This window comes from Balaenoptera borealis, assembly GCF_965194805.1.
Source record: "Balaenoptera borealis genome assembly, chromosome: 13".
Lineage (NCBI taxonomy): Eukaryota > Metazoa > Chordata > Mammalia > Artiodactyla > Balaenopteridae > Balaenoptera > Balaenoptera borealis.
Genome location: NC_138870.1, coordinates 101,189,726 through 101,211,478, shown reverse-complemented (window position 1 = coordinate 101,211,478; position 21,753 = coordinate 101,189,726). Strand labels below are relative to the sequence as shown.

The following is a 21,753-nucleotide window of genomic DNA, read 5'->3' as shown; positions in this document are numbered from 1 at the left end:
GGCGAGGACGAGTAGCCAAGGCGGCTTCATGGACCAGGTGGCATTTGAGCCGGACCTCGTGGTAGGTCTGATTTGGACATTTGAGTTGGAGGAAGAGATGCCCAGGGAAGGGCCAGCCCGAGCAAAGGGCCCGACTCCTGTGCTCTACCACCAGCACCCAATGCCCAGGAGACTGGGTCGGGACCCGTCCTCACCCCGCCCGCCACGGGGCTGACTGCAGAGCTGCACCCCTGCAGGGGTGGGGCAAGGTGGGATGTGTCTGGGTGACAGGTGTGTAACTAGTCACGTGCCCTTCTTTGTTCTTGCTGCTGGGAAATGCGGGGCTCAGGTGGCCGGGTCTAAAGAGGTCAGGCCCCTATGGCAGGGGTCTGGGTTCTCAACGCCCCCGCCTGCCACCCGTTTTCTCTGACCCATTTGCTCTCAAGTTGGGACACAAACTAATCAGGCAGCATGCTCCCGCCCATGCCAGCCTCGGGAGCCCACCCAGGGGAGTGAGAGAATCAGAGGGAGAAAAGCTTTGCTGAGAGATGGGCACCGCAGCTGAACCTCAAAAGCTGGGTCCAGGCTGCCCGCCTGCAGGAGAGGGGAAGGGTGTCCCCAGTGTGGGGACAGCGTGTGCAAAGGCCCAGAGGAGAGGCACATCCTGGAGGGCTGAACCTTGAGGAGCAGAGAGAGACAGAGGAGGCAGCAAGGGCCAGACCACCTGGGGCCTGGGAAGTGAGCATGGACTAGAACCTGGAGCTGCCAAGACCCCTAAGGAGGTGGGTGGGTGGTCAGATGGGCATTTCAGGAAGTCAACAGGACCTGGATTTGTGGGCGAGGCTGGGGCAGAGTTATCTAGCGGCAAGGAGCGCTCCCCACGGATACTTTTGAGCACCAGCCCCATTCCAAGCACTTTGATGCATCACTTCATTCAATCATCACAAGGACTCTGTGAATTAGATACTATTTTCATCCCCCTTTTAGGGCCAAGGAGACTGAGGACACTTGTCCCAGGTCACACAGGGTGTGGTTACAAAAGGTGGAGCCAGGCAGTGTGGCCCAAACCCAAGGCCCACCCTCCAGGCCACCCTGCCCTTGACCTGGTCCAGGCAAGAGGGGATGCTCTTGGCCACACCCAGGGGAGGTCATGGTGGGCTAAGGAACCTTCAGATATTGAGCCGGGGGCCGCCAGGCATGGGGGGTCCTGGAGGGTCCGTGGCAGTGCCCCCTGCCCCGCACCAAGGGCCCGCCTCCCCCTCCCTCCCTCCCAAGCCCTGCCTAGCCTGGCTGACCGAGAACAGATCTGTTGTTGTTGCCAGTGGGGTTTAATTCATCTTCGCCGGCTCTGTTTCTCTTCACATGCCCTCCATCCTCTCCACTCAGGCTTCGCCAAACTCGGTGTTTAAAAATAATCCTCAAATCTGGGAACAGCAGTCCCTGGCTGACCCAAGGGGTGGATGCAGAGATGCGTACTTGACTTGTGATTCTGGAAGCAGTCAGCTTGGGGAGTCCTGCTCATCCAGAATGTTCTCCCTGTTATTTGAGATTTATCATTGGCCACCAGCTACCACTGTGGGTAGTTTACCAGTTTTCAAAGAAATAGAACGCGGGTCAATAAATCAAATCTGTCTGTGGTAAATGTGCTTTCTGAGGAGTGAGGGTCGGGGGCTCGGGAGGCTCTGGAAACTCCTATAGTGCCAGGAGGGAGAGTGAGTTTGGAGGCTGGGCTTGCTTCCCGTCTGAGACACTGAGTGGCTGTGTGACCTTGGGCAAGTCACTTCACCTCTCTGAGCCTCAGTGTCCTACTTTACCAGATGGGAGTTTGATATCTGCCTCATCAGGCTGTCGGGGACTATCTGAGATAACATGGTGAGAAGCCAGCATCCAGCACCTGTGAAGAGCCCAGCTGATCTAAGCCAGTCCCAGGGAGCAGCCCCACGGCCGCAGACCCCAGAACCGGGGCTGGGCCCAGGGGGCAGCATGAGGGATGCTCACTCTTTCAGCCCCAACTCCCACCTCTGCTGGAGGGGCTTCCCCCAAATGTCACCAGTGGGGGAGGGTCCCAGGTGGTGGCACCTGACAGCGTGACACTCCCAGGTCCCCCTCTGCAGACCCCACAGGGGGCTAAGGTGAATATGGGTGCTGGTGATGGTGTGCCCTCTGAAGCTGGCCCTCTCGTGGAAACCTCACAGGGATGGCAGCCGCGGAGTTTCCAAAGCAGCTCTCCCACCGAGCCAGGAATAGAGATGCTGGCTTATAGCTTTGCTGTCTTGGGTCATTAGAAATGGAATTTTTATGTAACTTCCCAGTGACGCATGGTGGGGTTTTCTTTCCAGCACGGGTTCAGCCTTCAGTGCCAGCACCTGAGCTTCCCCAGGGGTCTGAGGAGGTGGGGCAGCCCCCACCTCCACCTTTGTCCCACCAACAGGGCTGTGGCTTCTGTCACCCGTTGACTCATCCTGAGGCAGCCGTGGGTGGTCAGGTGGGGCGGAGGGCACACGGCCAGGCAGAGGGGACTGAGCAGATCACAGGGAGGGCCCTGCTGGACAGGGGACCGATGAGTCACAGTGCATCACTGTGACGGGGTACACCTGTGCCGTGTGGGACCCACACATCCACAACAGGCCCTGTTGCTTCAGCGCCCCCAACGGGCCAAGGGCTTGAGGCCGGTGCCGGTCGTGCTGGGAGTCTCACCCAGTCTGCGTGACCCCCAGTTGGCCAGGCCCTGGCCCAGGACTCTCACAGTCGGATAGAGGAGGGCATGAGGACCAGTCCCATAAGGTAGAGCTGCTGGGCGCCCTCACCCAGGACACCCTGAGTCCCTAGAACCCGTCCCAGGCCCTTTTCCGGGGGTCAGCAAGCGGATAAGTGGGGGTCAGCAAGTGGATGTTGAGAGAATACATGAATGAATAAATGAATTAACACATTAAGGAGAGAAGAGATAGAATATGATACGCCTCAATGGAGAGACAAACTTATTCCAGCTGATGGAATCAAGGCAGGCTTCCTGGAGGAGGTGGCATTGTAACAGCTTCTAAGGTGGTACAGGATTTGGACTCACAGGAAAGAGAGGAGGGCACCCCAGGTGTGAGTGATAGCCCCCCCTCAGTATATGCAGGGCTTTGTAGGGAGTGGGAGCAGCAGGAAGGAGGGCTGGGCACCCGGCAGAGGTGGACCCCCACCCCCACCCACACATTTGTTCAATGAACCCACCAGCTCTCAGACTGGAGCCCCAGCTTAAAAAGTGAGCAACCCCACCCTCCAGGGGCTAGAAGGGCTTGGAATCTGGAGACCTGTCTTGGCCCTCAGCTTCCCCATCTGCGGAATGGGGCCACATGGCAGGGAGGACTCACCTCAGAGGACCTGTCACTCCCCACCCCCACAGTGCATTTTCCAGGACTGATCTTTAGGTTTCCCCAGTACCCTTTCCTAAGCACTTTCAAATGCTTTAATCTCCTTCATCCTCCCAGGAGGGCCCTGAGGGAGGCAGGGAGGAGGCCCAGGCTCAGAGCAATTAAGAAGCTCACAGCCCTTGGGGGCAGGGCGGCTCCTGGGGGAGCAGAGAGGCCTTCGTGGAGAGGTGGGCGGGGCCCTCCCCAGGGGCTGACACCAACATCACCATGAGTAAGCATCGTATTAAGGCGTCCAGGCTTCGTCCATCAGCCCTGCCACCCCCTTTTCTTATTCTGGCTCACCAACCTTCCGAGCAGCACTGACACCCTGGGTGCCTCCCTGCCACCCGTGCTGCAGGTGAGAAGCCCCAGGCCCCAGAGCAGGGGCAGGGCCTGGCCGTGAGCACCCTGTGTTTGGCTGTGAATCTGGCACTGTCTCCTCGGTCCGAAGCTTCCGGCCTCTGGGTTGCCCCCTTGGCTTCCTGCCCTGCCTGCTCGCTACTCAGCAGGATTCAGAGCTGCCTTGGACCCAGGCTGGGGTCCCAGAGCTCTCCTGATCAGGTGTGCCGTGAGGGTAGAAGGTAGTGTGCAGGACCTTGTTTGGCCTGGAGCCTGGCACATAGTAGGTGCTCAGCAAATTATTCCTCAGCCACATGCAGCTACAACCCTGATGGGGCTCTAGCAGGCCACACAGAGTACACAGAGGACACTTGGTCCTCCTCCGCAGCCTCCATTCCCAAAGCCCCAGCGGGGAGTGGGGCGGGTGGTGATAGTGAGGGAACCTGTCCCTCAGGTTTGTCCTGAGGCTTCAACAACCTGATATAAAGTGGTCACTGAGGGCCAAGGCCCTGCCTTAGGTGGCCTGTTGCTACCCACCCCTCCCCCCATCCTCCACTGGCCTCCCTGCTGCTCCCACCTCAGGGCCTTTGCACCTGCTTCTCCCTCAGCATGCAACACTTCTTCCAATCACCACCATCCATCTCCAGAACTTCGTCATCTTTCCACACTGAGACTCTGTCCCCATGAAACACTCACTCCCATTCCCCCTCCCCCAGCCCCCGGCACCCCCCATCCTACTTGCTGTCTCTATGGACTTGACTGCTTTAGGGACCTCGGATGAGTAGAATCACACAGTATTTGTCTTTTTGTGTCTGGCTTATTTCACTGAGCGTAATGTCCTCAAGGCTGATCCGTGTTGTCGCCTGTGACCGAATTTCCTTTCTTTTTAAGGCTGAGTAATGTTCCACTGTAGTACATGTCACGTAGTGTTTATCCATCATCCGTCGATGGACATTCGGGTCGTCTCTTCCTTTTGCGATCGTGAATCCTGCTGCTATGGACATGGGTGTACAAGTATCTGCTTGAGTCTCTGCTTTCAGTCTTTGGGGTGCAACCCCAGGGACCTCCCAGCCTTTGAACTACTCATCTGTGAGCTGTCAGCCCTGCTCACTAGAATGCAAGCCAGGGCAGGGACAGCTTCTATTGAGTTCCATCTCGAGTCTGTTTGTTTAGTTCATTGCCATGTCCGTAATGCCTGGAAGGTGCCAGCTGGATGCATGCTGGTTGGGGTGGGGTGGGGTTAATGGAAGTCACCGTTAGCGACACAGCAGGGAGACCTGGGTCCCGCCAGCCCCCTGCAGGTGCATGAGCTCGCCTCTAATCCCCTCGCTCACCACCGTTCTCACTCCCGTGCCCACCGGCCTCAGCCCGCTTGTTATTTCCACCACCTGAGCCAGCCGTCCTCCTTTGATTAAGTCTCATTTTGCCGTGAAAAGAAAGGGAGATGACAGTTGACTGGTGGGGGAAGGTCATTCATTCCGGAAGGGAAATTGGATGGCGGCGTTTCCACCATCCACGGCCCGGCCCCTGCTCCCGGCAGACTTGCTTCCCTGCCCGTGCCCGTCCGGCCCTGCCATGGGCAGCAAAACCAGTGTCTGCAGTGCAGACAAAACAGCCCACACCCGGCCTCTCCCGGCTCTCGTTCGACAGGCAGCGCACGACGAATCGATGCAAGCCAAACGATGACCAGTTGTGGCCAGCAGCCCCTGAACGTGCTTGCCGTCCTCTCGTTGCTGATTTCCGCAGGTAGGACCTCCGTGATGCTCGCCAGGAGGCGGGAGGGGGAGGTGGTCCCTTCTTGGTGTCAGTGCTCAGCCGGGCTTCTGGGCGCTGACGGGGGTGCCTGCCCTAGTGGCACCAGCCTCGTGAGGGGCTCATGTTTGGTGCTGTTTGGTGAGAACCTACTATGTGCTGTGCCCCACATGCCTGCCTCGGGGAGCTCAGCTGGGAGATTCTTGAGGACACTGTGGGGTTAACGGTGGCTGCCGGTAAACCCTGGGAGAAGCCCTTACATGCGGTGAATTCTCTCCTGACCCCAGCAAGTCAAGGTCAGGCGATGTCGTAGTCATCCCATTGTACAGAGGAGGAAACTGAGGCTTGGAGAGGGAACTGACAGCCGGAGACAACACAGCTAGTGTAGGGGCTGGGTTCCAACCCAGACAGAGTGATGCCGGGGCCCCATCTCCCAGCACCCGACCAGTCCCCTAGGCGGGCCCCCTGATCCCAGCAGGGGGGCTTTCACGCTCCTGTTCACAAAGATGAACATAAACCAAGTCCTTCGGCTGCTCCAAAGTGAAGCTGGCCAACTGGAGAAGTGCACCCTACCTCCCGCCAGCAGGGCTGGCCCAGCGCGAGCCCTGGTCTCAGCAAGGTGCCTGCTCTCTCTGTGTCTCTCCCTCTGTCTCCCTCTCTGTATCTCTGTGTCTCTGTCCCCCATCTCTGTCTCCTTCTGTCTCTGTCTCTCTCCTCCTCTGTCCCTGTCTCTGTCTCTCTTTCTCGTGCGTGTGTGCACGTATGCCCTCGTGCCCTCTTGCTCTGGTAGGGCTGCGGACACCGGCCGGCAGCTTTGGGCCCCTTGCCCCTTTGCTGGGGGTCGTGGTTCAGAAGGACGCCATGAAGGGCCCTGGGATGGCAGAGAAAAAGCCAGGCCAAGGCCATGGGTCTGGGGGCCACTGTGCACAGAACTCCTTCCCCGCTGCTTTCTCATGTGGTAGATCATCTTGTCCCCTGGGAGAGAGGAACTCCTCACCCATTTACAAATGAGGAAACTGAGGCTCAGACCAGGAAAGAGACCTGCCTGAGGCCACATGGTCAGTGGACACAGTCACCTGGCTGTTAAGTGATGGCCACGCAGACCCTGAGCCTCGCAGGTGTGTGTGTGTGTGTGTGGAGGGGGTGATCAGGGTCCTATCTTGGACGCAAAGACCCTGGGACCCAAGAGAGTGGCTCTCCCCTCGGTGTTCCCTCTCTGCGTGGGCCGGTTTTCCTGGTGACTCAGGACACGCTGGCCTCCTAACGACCATCCCTCTGCCCTCGGGCCCCAGGCACAGCCCCAGAGCCGATGCACCCGTGCCTGGAGGCCGGAACGCTGCCCTTTATCTCCACTCTTTCACTTACACCCTCCCTGCTCTAAGCGGGCCCTACGCTTTGCTGTTCACAAATGTTTCTCGGAGCCCCCAGCCCCCAGGAGACCCCTGGTCTTCCATCCTTGAGGGCAAGGAGGCACAGAGAGGCTGTGATGGCCCAGGTGATCCTGTGCGCTCCAGGATTCAGACCAGCTGTCTGGCTCCGGGCCGGGACTCCTTGAGCTCCGGCACGTTCTTCCCCAGGAAGCAGCAGTGGCCTCCTTGTCTTCACACACGGTCAAAGCAGGTGGTGCCGGGGTCCAGGAGTGGCCGGGGTGAGCCGCTGGGGACTTCTCCTTATCCCTTTCCTGGCTGGGCCTCCCTCCCCACTTCCATCTCTGCACACCTGGCTCCTCCGAAGCCCAGCTCCAAGGCCCCCTCCACCGCTCTGCTCCTTCCCTCCCTGGGTCCTGTGGCCTCAGGGCCCCAGCTTGTCTTCTTGACCAGCCACTGGGTGTTGCTGACACACCGAGCCTCCTGCCAGCAAGTGTGAGCTGACCCCCTGGCAGGGCTTTCTCATCCATCGGGACCGGGGCTGGAATTCACTTCCTGCCTCTGCCTCTCACCTTTAGCCTCTGGTACGTTGTTCCTCCAGGCCAGTGGGTCCCAAACCAAGTCTATCGGCATCCGCTGCAGGGCTTTCTAAGACTCAGACTGCGCCCCCCACCCCCAGAGTTTCTGATTCAGAACGTCTGCTGAGGGGCTTGAGAAACTGCATCTGTGACAAGTCCCCTGGGGATGCAGACGCAGCAGGTCAGGGACCACACTTTGAGACCGGTGCTCTCAACCTTAGTTTTCTCCTCTGTACAATGGGAATACATGAGATCAAATGAGATGGTGCATCCACCTGGGGCTTCCTTAGTGACCTCGGCATCCATAAGAAGGTCTTCTGTTTCCCAGGGTCGAGGCTGAGAGCTCCCCTGACTCCTGAGAGGCTGAGACCCTTTTCCCGCAGTGATCCTGCCCGTCCCCACGAAAGAGGGTGCTGTACTTTGGGGAAGGGGCCCAGGATTTCACGAAGCCACCCAGGCCAGCCTCGGCGCTCCAGCACATGAGGCCCACCCTCCCACCGGCCAGCGCAGCCCAGCTGGGATCCCCTCGGCAGCCCCTGGCGCTGGGAGCTGTGTGGGCTGGAGTCTAATAACCTCTCAGCAGAGACAGAGCTCTCAATTAACGGAGGCGCTTCTGCAGAACTAGAGCCTTGGTGGTTGGAGAAATGTATTCAGCCTAGGAAGCCCCTTTTCAGCGATACAAATTAGATACAGCAGTCCCTTTTGTGAAGATACTAATTAAGCTGGAGACAGCGGGCTCCACGTTTTTTTCCATTGTTATATTTGTTCAGGCTTTCCCTCCTGTTTATCATCATCAGCACGACTAGTAAATACTGTCCCGGGTTTTTAGCGTCATCGGTGGCTGAATAAGGGCCTCTGGGCTTGAGCCAGGAGAATGAGGGTCCAAGGCCAGGGCAGCTTTGTCGCCATGAGCTGGGGCCACCAAGGCAGGCCCTTGGGGACCTCCGGGTGTAGGGCATCAGTTTAGTAGAAACCAAGATACGAGGGGACACCGCTTTCTCTACAAGTGGGACCGGGTTCTTGCACCCATGCCACTCACCACCCAGGCCAGCCTGGACTCGTTGGTGAGTCCACCACCAGTCCGCACAGTGATGGAGGAGGGGAGAGGCTCCTGGACCTTGGATCCAGGCAGGCCTGGGTTGGATTCCTGCTCCACCACCTCTAACCGGCTCAGGTAGGTCACTGTACACCTCTGAGCCTCGGGTTCCTCCTTCTGTAAAGTGGGATCCCAGACCTGCCTGCTAGGATGGCCAAGCGGATTAAATCTGATAGAGCCTGCGAAGCACATAGTAGGTGCTCAGTTAGTGTTGTTTCCTAACTGAGTGCCAGCTGTGTGCCGAGCCCTTGGAGGGGATCCATGTGAGGCTTAAGTTCAGCCCTGCCTGCAAGAAGCTCCCAGTCTGGGCAGCACAGTATAAGCAGGGTGGTAGCCGAGGGGGGCCTGGGAGGTGACAGGAGCCAGAGCAGGCTTCCTGGCAGAGGAGGCTCACACTGGACCACAAAGCCTTCCTGGCAAGGGAAGAGGTGGGCAAAACCCTAGAATAGGCCAACCAGGCTCTGCCCGTGGTCCTCATGGACTGGTGGGGGTCTCGGGCCAGCTGGGCCTGAGGAGGGACCCCACCAAACCTGGTGACTGTGTTTTCCAGTCTTGTCCGCGCATTTCCGGGTCTGTGAGCCATACACGGACCACAAAGGCCGCTATCACTTTGGCTTCCACTGCCCCCGGCTCTCGGACAACAAAACCTTCATCCTCTGCTGTCACCATAACAACACGGTTTTCAAATACTGCTGCAATGAGACAGAGTTCCAGGCGGTGATGCAGGCGAACCTCACGACCGGCTCCGAGGGCTACATGCACAAGTAAGTACTGCGCTGGGGCCACAGCCCCACTGCCTTGGGCCCCAGTCAAGTCCGGGTGCCGCCAAAACACCCCAGCCTCCAGGCCAGCTGTTGGGCAACCAGTGCAAGGATGGGTGGACCTAGAAGGAGTCTGGGAAAGTCTTCAGGGGATAGGTTTTCTGACCTGTTCTGCCGTCTGTACTTTAGCCTTCTTATCTGAGAAATGGGCATGTGATACCTACCTCTCAGGGCTGCTGCAGTAGTTAAATGAGGTCAAGGATATGGAAGACTTTCAGGCATGAAAGGTGCTTGGACCTGGAATCCACGGGGCCTGAGTTCCTTTTTCATTCATTATTTGTTCAACACATATTGGTTGACATTCCTGACCCAGAGATTAATCCCATGCAGCCCCTTTCCCTAAGGTGATTAAAACACATGAGACCAGAGCCCTGATGGAGGGGATATGAGTGTAAAGAAAGAGGAGGAGTTTGCTGGTAGAAAAGCAGTGAGAATATGCTAAGTAAAGGCACATAGGATCGAAATAGCATCCACTGATTTCTCTTACTATGAGTGAAACTGAGCATATTTCACATGTTTGAGAGTCACTTGTATTTCTTTTACTGTGAGCTAACTGTTTATGTCCTCTGCCATTTCCTATTGAATTTTTGGCCTTTTTCTTAATTATTCACAGGAACTCTTTACATATGAAGGAAATAGGATGCATTGCAAATATTTTCTCAGTGTGTCTTTGAATTTGTGATGCTTTTTTCCTCATGCTTAATTTTTAATTGTTATGTAATCAAATTGTACCCATTTTTTTTCTTTTATGTCTGGTGGGGTTTGTATCACACAGAGAAAGACTTTCCCAACTCTGAGATTGTTAAAAACCCCCTCGTGTTGTCTTTTACTTCTTTTATGTTTTAATTTTTTGCCTTCAAATCTTTGATCTGTCAGGAATTTATTTGGATGTAAGATTTTTTAAAAATTTGGATGTAAGTAGTCTATTTGGATGTAAAGTAGGAATCCAAATTTATTTTTTTCCCAAATGGGTAGACAGTTATCCTAACAGCAATCATTGAATTGTCCATCTTTTCCTCACTGATGCGAGATGCAAACTTATTGTATACTATAGTATACTAAATTTGAGTATCTGGGTAGATTGTGATGGCTTTCATTGGTCTATTTATACATTTGCTAATACCTCATTGTGTTAACTACTGTTGCTTTTGATGTGTTTTAATGTCTTCTTAGTCTATTCCCCCAGGTCTTTTGTCATACGAACTTCAGAATTGGCTTTTGTAGTCTCCCTGTCAAAAAAAAAAAAATCTAGTTAGTATTTTTTACTGAGATTATGTTAAATTCATAGATTAATTCAAGGAGAATGGACTTTTCATGACATTGAATATTCCTATCCAAGAATACAATGTGTCTTTCCGTTTGTTCACATTTTCTCTTATAATGTTTTGGAGTTTTCTTCATATAGATATTGCACGTATCTTTTGTGTTTATTCATATTTATTTCTTTTCAAGCTGCTATTTTATAATGGGGTTTTTCTTCTACTATATCTTCTAACCCAGGGGTCCCCAACCCCCAGGCCACGGATCAGTACCGGTCCACAGCCTGTTAGGAACTGGGTCGCACAGCAGGGGGTGAGCAGCAGGTGAGCGAGCGAAGCTTCATCTGCCGCTCCCCATCACTTCCCATCGCTCACATTACCGCCTGAACTATCCCCCCACCCAGTCCATGGGAAAATTTTCTTCCACGAAACCGGTCCCTGGTGCCAAAAAGGTTGGGGACCACTGTTCTAACCAACTGTTGTTTAAATGATAAAACCTAATGATTTCTAAATACGTATTTTTTTACTCAGCCACCTTACTGAAATTTCTTATCTTTGTAATACTTTTTTCAGCTGATTCTCTTAGGTGTCCGATTAAGCCATTTGCAAACAATGATCATCTCATCTCCTTCTTTTCAATTTTTGTGCCTCACTTCTTTTTCTTGGCCAATCGTGTTGGCTAGTACCTCTAAAACCATCTTTAAAATTGTCAGGCAATCTTGTCTTCTTCCTGACTTTAATGGGGATGCTTCAGATATTTTCCCAGTAAGCCTGAAGCTGACTCTTGGGGTAGATATATTTTTTTCATGGTAAGGAAAAATCCACTTGGAAGGAGTGTTTGTTGAGTGACTGTTGAAGAGATTAGTGGCACCACTGGGAGTGGTGGGGTGGGGGTCTGAGCCTCCATCTCTCTGTCTGATATTGGGGCTTGGATGTTTTGCCACCATGCCACGCTCACTTGGGGGAAGTTGCCTCTTCTCTTTGATCAGGCAGGAGATGCAAATCCCTTGACTATCGTCTGAATCTCTCCTCCTCCCACCAAGGCCAGCTCCCCAGCCTTCCTTCCTCAAATGCACGGGTGCTTCCCCTGAATATCTTGCCATCTGCTCAGACCTCAGAATAATTCTGTGTGAAGTAGTTCAGCAAGCCTTTTCTGTCACGAGGACTGGAATCAAGCCTGGAACTTGACCCAAGCCTTTTATAAGACCAAAGACTAATTCCCTGAGGGAGGAGGGTGGTGCCAGGACTGGGGTTAGGACCCTGAAGTGTTGTCGTTGCCAGCTGAAAGCCAGACAGAAGACAGAGGCTTGGCAAGACCGCCAGACTTCTCCAAGGCTCTGGCGACTGGTGTCTGGGATCCTCGTTTTGAAGCCCACAGGTTTCTGTGATCTGCACATTTACACAGGATTCACACGGAATTCTCCATCGTTTCGGCACAGTGGGCCCTGGCTGCAGATAATGAAGAGTTGGACCACAAAACAGAGCCGTTCCCTGGGGAGGCATGGACGCACTGAGGAAGTTTAGCTTGGCTTTTATTCTGGCACCTCGGCAAGCATTTATGGAGCTAGCGGCATGGGGCCGGCTCTGTGCTCAACCCTCTGAAGTCACTTAGCAGCCCACCCTTGGCCCCCGTTACACACAGGAAGGTGAGGCGTGGAGAGGTTGATAACTTGCCCGACTGAGGCAGCCAGTAGGGGTGGAGCTGACAGCCAGCCTGGGTCCAGAGCTGCTTTAATAAATCTGGGACTTCCACCGATGGAGGGCCTAGAGCAGGGACCCCCACCGCAGCCCGGTGGACACCTGGGGCCTAATCCTCCTTTCTGGGGGCTGCTCTGCGCATTGTGAGACCCTGGCCACCATCCAGTAGACGCGGAGCACACCCCCTCCCCACCGATGGGCAGTGACAACCAACCGTGTCTCCTGACGCTGGCAAGCGTGGGGTGCGGGACTCTCCCGGCTGAGAGCACTGCTTTGGAGGGATCCCTCCTCGTTATTCTCCACCGAGCTTCCTGCCACCTCCCTTCCCACAGACGTGGACGGAGGCCCAGAGGAGCTGGGCTGGGCTCCTCACCCAGGCTGTTCTGCTCTCCTGGGCTTCACGAGGGAGGCGTGGTGCTTGGTGTCCTGCATCCGAAAGTGTTGAAGAAGGTGGGAGCCACACAGTCCAGAGGAATGAGCGTTTCCAGACAGAGTTCCCTGCAGCCTGAGTGTGAAATGCCAGGGGACCCATGGGGCGAGGCAGCGGGGACTGGCGGGATGGGATGGGGCCTCGTGGACTGGGGGGCAGAGGGGGAGGGGCTTGGGCTTCCTTTTGAGGGTGCTGAGGGGCCCCGAGAGCTTTAAGCTGGGCTTGTGCTCACGGATGGTGCATGGTACAAGGACCTAGGACACGGCAGAAATCATGAGGATGACCTGGGCAAGACCGGGGCCCCGTGGAGAGGAGAGGCTGGGGTCACCCAGGAGACAGCCAATCCAGAGCTCAGATAAGAAGCCCTGGAGGCCCCCGCTTAGCTGCCTGAGCTGGGGGATCTTGGGGAGAAGGCCTGAGCCCAGGGAGCTGGACCAGGGCCTTGCGTCCAGCCAGAGCTTGTGGCAGAGAGGGGACAACTGGAGGATGGGCCACTGGGTGTGGGAGGATAGGTTACTGAATGGGTTGGGACAGGCCTGCCTGGCCAAGAGGTCCTGAGTGCTCCGGCTGTGTGAGGGGAGCCAGGTAAAGTCCACCTCTGGGACCGTCCTGCCCTTTGGAGCTCTGACCCTTCTGGACAGGATGCCTTTGTTGTCTCATTAGTCCTCACAGCTACTCTGAGAGGAAGGAAGAAGGGGCTGGGCCCAGGCAGGTGAAGTCACCTGTTCCAGCCACAGTCAAGGCCAAGGGACACCAGGGCCCTTGTTCCGGCCAGTGGGCTCTGCCACCCCCAGGTGCATCTAGAAAGCCAGGACTTGTCTGATGCTGGGGAATGTGCCAGACCTCAGCCAAGAGGCCAGGTGTTCCAATATCCCAGAAGGTTAGCACCCACTGGCAGCCCATCTAGATGGACCAGCGCAGCTGTGACCCCCGTTGGGGCTTTATGAAGATGCATGGGGCCTGTCAACAGCAAGGGCTGCCTGACATTCGCCTGCCCTGCCAGTGAATCAGCTGGGAGGCGGGGCTGGTGGCAGGGAAAAGGAGAGTGCTTCTGATGACTTATTTATCTGTGTTTCTCTGGAGGAACGGAATGGTCTGTTTTGGTTCTGGCTGCCTGGCAGAAAGGCGGACGGGGCTAGGGAAGCAACCTCGCCAAGCCTGTTGCCACAGCGAGATGCCACTTCTAGCCACTTGGGCGGAGTCCCTGGCGTTCAGGAGTGTACTGCACACCCTCCCATGCCAGGTTCCGGCTGGGACGCTAGCAGCAGGGACCCCCCAGGGCCCTGAACAAGCAGTGGCAGCATCTATCCAGGGCACAGGGTGGGACGGGGTATATGGGGTCAGCGGTCAGCTGTCTCTGGGGGCAGGGGACATCCCTCTGGCAGAGGGGTCATGTACTAGAGCCTTGTGCAGTGTGTGGGTGTCCCTTCACCAGGCAGATGGGCTGCCGGGGGTGGGAGCCTGGGGAAGGAATTCTCAGAAGACAGAAGGGTCTTCAAGGGCCTCAAAGTGGGACGTGATGGGTTGTCATTCTTCCCTCGGCCGCACTGAAACCTCTTTCCTCCAGTAGCTTTCCTTTCCCAGTACCCAGAGGTGCGCCAGCCACACCGAGAGCTGACACGTGGCAGTTGGCCAGGCCTGAGGACCTGAGAACCCCAGTAGCCTGGGTCTCCTCTACCTGGGCCCTGTCCTGCAGGCCTTACATCACCGTCAAACATGCTTCAAGCTCTGAATCCAGCTCCTGAGTTGGGTCGGAAGTTTCTGGATGTTCTTGTCAGTTGCTCAGCCCTCTCAAGCCCTGTTAGGCGTAAAACATACCTACACACCGTCAGCCTGGTGATGCTGAAGAGGTTCTAGAATCCACGAGGTTTCCTAATCTGAATACACCCCTCCAAGCCACGGGAAGGGACATATATGAACGTTTACGAGCATTTAGTGGAAGGCAAGGGGCCTTACTTGCCCTGACTCCTTTAATCCGAGTAGAGGTATTTATGAAGAAGGTCCCGCTGGCCTCCCTACACCAGGGCTGAGGCTCAGAGAAGGTGAGGACTTTCCTGTAGTCACAGAGCACACAAGTGGCACAGCAGGGTTTGGGACAGGTGTGTGGGTCATCTGGGCTCAGTTATGCTGAGATAAGGAGCAGCCCCAGAGTCCCTGGGACTCGAGACACAAAGGCTTATTTTTGACTCACACTCCAGGTCTTTCTTGGGTCACCTGGGGCTCTGGGCTGGGAGCATTCTGTGACCCGAGCTGATCAAGCAGTCCTCATCCAGAGCAGGATGTCCCCATGGCAGAGGGGAAAGAGTGATGCTGAAATTACAAGGTAACTCCTAAGCTTCCACTCAGAATCAGCCTGATACTTCTGCTGATGTTTTTTTGGCCAAAGCACATCACTTGGCCAAGGCTGTTACCAGCAGGGCCGGGCCCTGTAAGCAGGCCTGCAGGGAGAACAGTGAATATTTTGGTATTAGTGGATGCTACTCCATTAGCCCCAAGCCCATGCTCCTCCACGGCACTGGACAACCTCAATCCTGCTGTGTGACCTTGGGCAAGTCACTTTGCCTCTCTGGGCCTAGATCTATTGAGCATTCCCTCTGTGCCTTAATCACAGGAGCCAGCACTCACTGGGTCCTTTCTCCTTCAGGCCCGTGTTATCTCATTAAGCCTCATAATTGCACCACCAAGTAGGGCATATTGTTATCCCCATTTTACAGATGAGGAAAGTAAAGCTCGTTTTCCCCAGATCATGGAGAAAGAAGTTTGCCGAGCTGGGATTTGAATCCACACAGGCCTAATCTCTTGGGCCCAGAATTTAGTCACCAGGGTTATCAACTTGTCACACTGACTGACAGGCCTCCCCGTGAGCTGGTTCAGTTATTTTAGGTGAAGTCGACTGAGGGGCCATGAACCATCTCCCAGCCAGCCTGAGCCCAGCTGTGAGCTCTGCAGCTGATGTTCCTTTCTGACACGATGGCCTCAGGAACTCTGTCCTCCGTCCTCAACTGGGACTGCCCATGGGTGGCGATGGGACCTCCATCTGGCCTCCGCCGGCTGACATACCTGCTCCTGTTCCCAGAAGGTATTCAGTGACATTCCTCCATCAGAGAAGGTTTTGTTTACTGCTTGGGAAGCAGCAAAAGAATCTGAATCATTAAATATTCCAAAAGATACTGAAAAATTGCTATCTGTGGCTTTGGCTGGCTTCACATCTTGCCCCATAAAACAGCCTCTATTTTCTTTTCTGCCCTTTATAAAACACCCACACACACACTCAACAAAGACCCCTGCATCTGGATGAAATTAATTTCCAGATTACATTTTTAAATTAGATTTAAAAAACCAGAATGCTTCCAGCCAGGCAACCATGGAGAGGGAAGGCAGGGAACTGCCTGGGGACGGCGTCCATGGCCCAGGCTTCCCAGCCGGCTGCCACCTCCAGGGTGGCCTCCCTTGCAGGGCAGAGGGAGTCAGCAAACGTGGCACCTCCTGCGGGTGTGCCCCTCCCTTCTCTGAGCTGGGGGGGGCGGGGTGTGGTGAGATCATGGCGGTGAGATCATGGGGGGTGCTACCACCCCCAAACCCCATGCCAGTTACAGCAAGCTGGCTGCAGAGGCCGGCGGGCTCAGCAGTGCCCATGCACACCACGATGATGACACACTGAGATGCAGGATGCTGTTGGTGGGGAGGTTGGGACCTGTCCGCAATTCCTGGTAGAGGATGAGCCAGGACAAGTGGGCCAAGCAGATGTGGGGAATTCCTGCCCGGACATCTATCTTAGACTTGACCTTGGGATTTCCCCAAAATTCAGCACACTCTGAGGTCAGATAGACCTGCGTGTAAATCCCAATGCGGCCACTCCCCAGCTGTGTAGCCTCTGGCCACTGACTTTGCCTCTCTGGGCCCCATTTCCTCATCTGTAAATTAGGGATACTGGCTCCTAACTCACAGTATTGTTGCAAAGATTCGGAAACACAAGGCACGGGCACGTTGTGATTCCTAGTATCACTATTAACTACTAGAGAATACGCATAGAGAAGGTAAAGTCTAGTGAAGAAGTTATTACTATCAAGGCTGCCACTGACACCAGCTCGCTATAAGCACTCAATATATATTAGCTTAAGGAACATTGAAAGCAGTCCCAGGCCGAGCATTGAACTCTGACCCTGGCCCCAAGGAGCTCTGATCTCGAGGTGCAGACAGTCCTACAAGACAGCAAAAACAACACAGTGTGTTCTGGGAAGCCCGGTGGCTTTGGGAGCCCAGGGGAGGGATTGGACTTAACACAGGACATCAGGGAAGGCTTCTTGGAGGAGGTGATAGCTGCACTCAGACATGGGGGCGGGGCCAGCTGCCTGCACAGGAGGTAGGGAGCAAGTTCCAGGCAGGGGAGCAGCATAGGCAAAAGCCTGGAGGTGGCCTTTCTGCCCAGAAAACACAGGTGGCGCCTGCCTTAGGCGGTATGGTGCAGCGGTTAGGAGTGTGTGCTGTGGAGCTGGATTACTGGGTTCAAATCCTGGCTCTGCCACTTAATGGCTGTGAGCTCTTAGACAGTCTCTTAATTCCTCTGAGCCTCAGTTTCCATCTCTGGGATGGGGGATGATGGCAGTAATGCTTCCTTCCATGTGTGTTTTGAGTGTCGTCGGATGAGCTAAGACGTGTAAAGCATTTAGAACAATGCCCACCGGCTGCTGCTTTGGTTGCTGTTATTATTTCTTAGTCCTGATGGTTTAGGCCCAGCCGTGTCCAGCTCCCACCCCCAGCTGGCGTCGTGGACTCCCTCTCTCAGTGTGGCAGCATCTGCAAACAGCTGCCCCTGCTTCTCCCTCCCCACCCTCTCCCTCAGCGCCCGCAGCTGCCGCCATGGGAACCACCAAGGAAAAGCCTGATGCTTAGAGCAACTCTGGGGGGCAACAGAGGAGGCTGGAGAGGGGGTGCTGGGGAAAGCAGGGGTGCCAGGCCCTCCTCCCCTGTCCACGTAGACTCCCGCCTCGGCGTGCCAGACAGGGCTGCTGGCCTCTGTTCCCTGGCAGGCATTCACACCTAGATATCTCCAAGTGAAGCTAGCTTCCCCTTGAAATGAGGCAGCTCAGGGGGCTGGGCGGGGGGGGGGGGGGGGCCTGGCAGGCAGTCATTCACACCTTGGTATGAACAAGCCCCTGGGACGGCCGCGGGCCTCATGGAGGTGGTGGCTGGAGATGAAGCTGCAGAGGGATCCAAGGTACCGTGATGCGGAATTGTTGGGTCACTCATTCCTCAAGCAGATACTGAGTCCTAAGCACCTGCCAGCGCGTGCCTGCTCGCGGGACACACAGAACCTCCCCTCGGGGAGCCCCCAGCCAGTGTGGGGAAGGAAGGCGTTCCGGGCAGAGGGCACGTGTGGGCGAAAGTCAGCCTCCCCAGCCTGGGCCCAGCCCTGGTAGGGGGCTGGAGGACCCAGAGGGGAGCGGCGCCCATCTCACTGCAGAGGCCAAGGCCGAGCAGGGGTGAACCCAGCTGGGAAGATCCAGAGTCTGGAAACCGAGACCGGGAGGGGCTTCACATCATCTCCTCCAGACCCAGAGACGCACGGGCACCCTCCCACGCCACACAGCAAAGTGAGGCCAAGGAGAAACCAGAGCCAGGGCCTCCTGGCTCCACACCCGTGCCCCCCGGCTTCAGACAGCATCCAGAGGGACCTTGTGAGGGGACCCAGGACACCGAGGGGCCTGTCTGCTGAGAGCCAGGGCGGGTCCCCCCCAGGGGGCAGCGAGGCTGGACACTGGCTTTGCCTCCTCTTTGCCACCCGCCAGCTCACACCCACCTGAACAGATGCCCGCAGCAGGGAGCAGGCGGAGGCGGCATTTGAGTGACTAATAAATCGGTCCCTTAAACAACCGCAGTCCCGGGCGAGCACCGTTTGGAGCTCCGCTGGTCCAGCTGCAGTGGTGAGGCCAGGAAATGGCCCTCCCCAGGAGAGACTCAGACCCTGGCCTGAGCGGGAGGATATGCCCAGACCCTGCCAGCATGGCCCTGGGTGGTGGGGGGAGGGTTTGAGGGGCACTCAGGTCAGAGGAAGGGCCCAGCAGTTTCCAAGAGGCAGTGGGAGTCAGGCTGGGGAGGAAGGAGGGGGTGGGGGGACAGAAAGCGGTGGCCGGGCAGAAGACATAGCCTGTGCAAAGGCCCAGTGACCCAGTGAGCTCCTCGGGGGGCAGCCAGCTTCCCTTCACTAAGGGGCATTTGCAGCTCAAAACCACCCCCATCATCTCTGCTTCTGGGGGGCAGACTGGCCCTCAGCGTGGAAATGTTGGGTGAAGGAATAAAAGAACCGATGTCAGGGGGCCCGGAGACCCCCCAGCCGTGCAGTCTGGGGGTGCCTGGTGGAGAGGACTGTCGGGGAGCGGCCTGAGGGTGGGTGTGAAAGGCACGTGGCTGGTGGTGCAGATGCACCCGTGTCTGGTTCGTGGGGTGTGGGGAGGGCAGCTGAGCGGATGCCCTGATTCCCGGGCTTCCGAGAGAGGGAGCGCGATGGAGCAGGCTGGAAGGGAGCGGCCCCAGGGGGCAGATGCCCTGGCTGAGTCCCACGCAGAACTTGGGGGTGTGAGGCGGCCCAGTGTGGATGCCGAGGGGCGGGAACTTGGGTCAGTTTGTCCTAAGACGACAGACATCCTGCATTTGCCCTGGGTCCAGAAAGATGGGGAGGAGCTGGCAGGGGAGGGGAGGAGATGACGAGGGATGCCAAGAGAGCCTCCTAGGTGGCCGGAGTAGCATAAGCCAAGGCCAGGAGGGTGGGCAAGCGGGAGGTACCCGTGGGAGACAGCTGGCAGGTCTGGGCGTAGCGCCCATGTCGGGGGTGGGCAGGAGGGTGAAAGTAGGGGCCACCACAACGCAAGAGCCCCAGATGCCCAGCGGAAAATTTCTTCCAGAGGGCCTAACAGTGTGAGGCCCCCTGGGCTCCCGGCCCAAGGACTTGGGGCCTTGGAGGGGATGCTGGAGGGACAGGCCCAGGGCAGTGGATTCCAGGCATCTGGGAGGGGGCAAACAGGGCGGGTGGGGGAGAGGAAAGTGGGGAGTGGGCATGAGAAGAGGGAGCTAAGATCCCCTGCCCCCCAGAGGGGTTCACCTTCCTCTCTGAGACACTGAAGTAGCCTCTGTGCCACGTTTCCCAATCAACCCCCCTGATTAACTCCAGCCCCGGCGGGGTGGCTGTCCCGGCCTCTCTCAGCCTCTCTCCGTCTTCCCGCAGCAACTACACCGCCTTGTTGGGAGTGTGGATCTATGGCTTCTTCGTGCTGATGCTGCTGGTCCTGGATCTTTTGTACTACTCGGCAATGAACTACGACATTTGCAAGGTTTACCTGGCACGGTGGGGCATCCATGGACGGTGGATGAAACAGGACCCCAGGCGGTGGGGGAATCCTGCCCGGGCACCCCGGCCAGGGCAGCCGGCGCTGCAGTCCCAGCCTCCGCCGGGTCCCCTGCCGCAAGCCCCCCAGGCCGCACACACGCTGCAGAGAGAGAGCCACAGCCCGCCGCTGATGAGCTTCCAGGGTTCGTCTGCCTGGTGAGTGGCTGTGATCTCTTGTCTTTGACGAGCTTGGAAAATACCAGATCATTATTGCTGCTGTGATTGGCTTGTCAATTACCGGATGATTTGCTTATCTTATGTGCCAAGAAAGATGTGAAGTGGCTCATGGTAACAACGCGTGCCTGGACAGAAAAGCCGAAATGAAAGGTTGAAACAGAGCTTAGAAACAAAGCTTGCAAGTTTATTTTGCTTAGATTCTGGTGTGAGAGCTGTTGCCACTGAGCATGAAGTGGAGTTGTGAGTTTCCTAGCTGCCAAGGCAAAAAGGGAAATTGGATGGCTTCCCAAGTTTTCACAGTCTGGTCAAAGGAAGCAAGTCGATCTGTCAGGGGCTGAGGGAGAAGCTTTTTTTGGCATGAAATTTGAAAATAAGCATATTTATTACTGGGCTCCATCGTGCATATATGTTGAGTCACAGAAAGGCATCTGAGGGCAATGCAGGCAGGCTGCTCAGTGATGGCTCAGGGGAAGGGAAGGAAGCCGGTCAAGGAGGTGGGATCTCGGCTGGCCTTAAAGGGTGGCTACCCCAGCAGAGCCTGGTTACCCTGCCCCAGGGGCGAGTTCATGATTTCCTGGAAATGGACAGACTGCCACTCTCATGTCTGTCCATCTCCAGTCTGGTGGGAGGCAGAGAATAACCTAAGCTGGGGGTCCCTGGGCGGTGCAGAGCTGGAGGGAGAGAGGAGGGGTCTGTGCACTTTGGAGCAGGAACCCACTGTGTGGCTGGCCAGCACCAAGAACAGGCATCAGCCCCTGGCAGGAGCCAGGCTGCGGGCAGATGCTCAAGTCCAGGGCTCGGGTGTAGGGTTCAGCTGCTCTGCAGGGGCTGAGCCGCAGCCATGGGCACACAGGGCACGGGGCACATCTTCCCAGGACATCACAATACTGAGCCCAGCCTGCAAGATCCAGGTGCAGAAACCTACAACACAGTGATCCCTGCCAAGCCATGAATTTTGCAGGCAGCCCAACCCAGGTTCAAGTGCCAGCTCTGCCAGTTACCAGCTCTATAACTTCAGGCAAGCTCCTTCACCCTGTTAACCTTCCAATCCTTGTGAAGCAGGGGAGAGTAAGAACGCACTCCCCACCCCCGCCACCCTGGGATTGTCCTGAGGATCAAACAAAATGCCCCGGCACATAGTAGGTGCTCAGTTAACCATTGCTGCTTACGTGCTGGAGATGCAACCAAGCTAGTTCATGATCGTTTAAGTAGCTAACAGATAGTGACCTTTTCCATCATGAATGACTTAAATAATTAATAAGATACACTTAAATCAGCTTGTGCTTACTGATCTAATAACTGCCCCATCTGTCATGCAGGAGGCAAAGACGCAGCCTTGCTCAGCTCAGCGGGACAAATGTGGACTGAGCGGGTCCTCTGGGCGGGGCCCCCGAGCCAGGCTCCTGGTGGTGTGGAGGTGATGGGTGGAGGAGAGGCTGCTCTTCACCTTGAGGAGGGGGGAGGGGACACACAAGCCC

The 21,753-nt window shown here is 56.2% G+C and overlaps 1 protein-coding gene across 6 annotated transcripts in view; it reads left to right on the top strand.

The window, feature by feature from the left end:
• SHISAL1 (shisa like 1) overlaps nucleotides 1-21,753 on the top strand; it is an 81,598-nt gene that overhangs the window by 23,571 nt on the left and 36,274 nt on the right. For all 6 annotated transcript variants that reach the window (XM_082350038.1, XM_082350037.1, XM_082350036.1 and 3 more), the window contains 3 exons: nucleotides 5,364-5,459; nucleotides 9,057-9,270; nucleotides 19,937-20,254. In XM_082350038.1, the coding sequence (XP_082206164.1) occupies nucleotides 5,396-5,459; nucleotides 9,057-9,270; nucleotides 19,937-20,254 (596 nt within the window). In that variant the 5' untranslated portion in view covers nucleotides 5,364-5,395. Of the gene's footprint in view, nucleotides 1-5,363; nucleotides 5,460-9,056; nucleotides 9,271-19,936; nucleotides 20,255-21,753 lie in introns of those variants that run through there.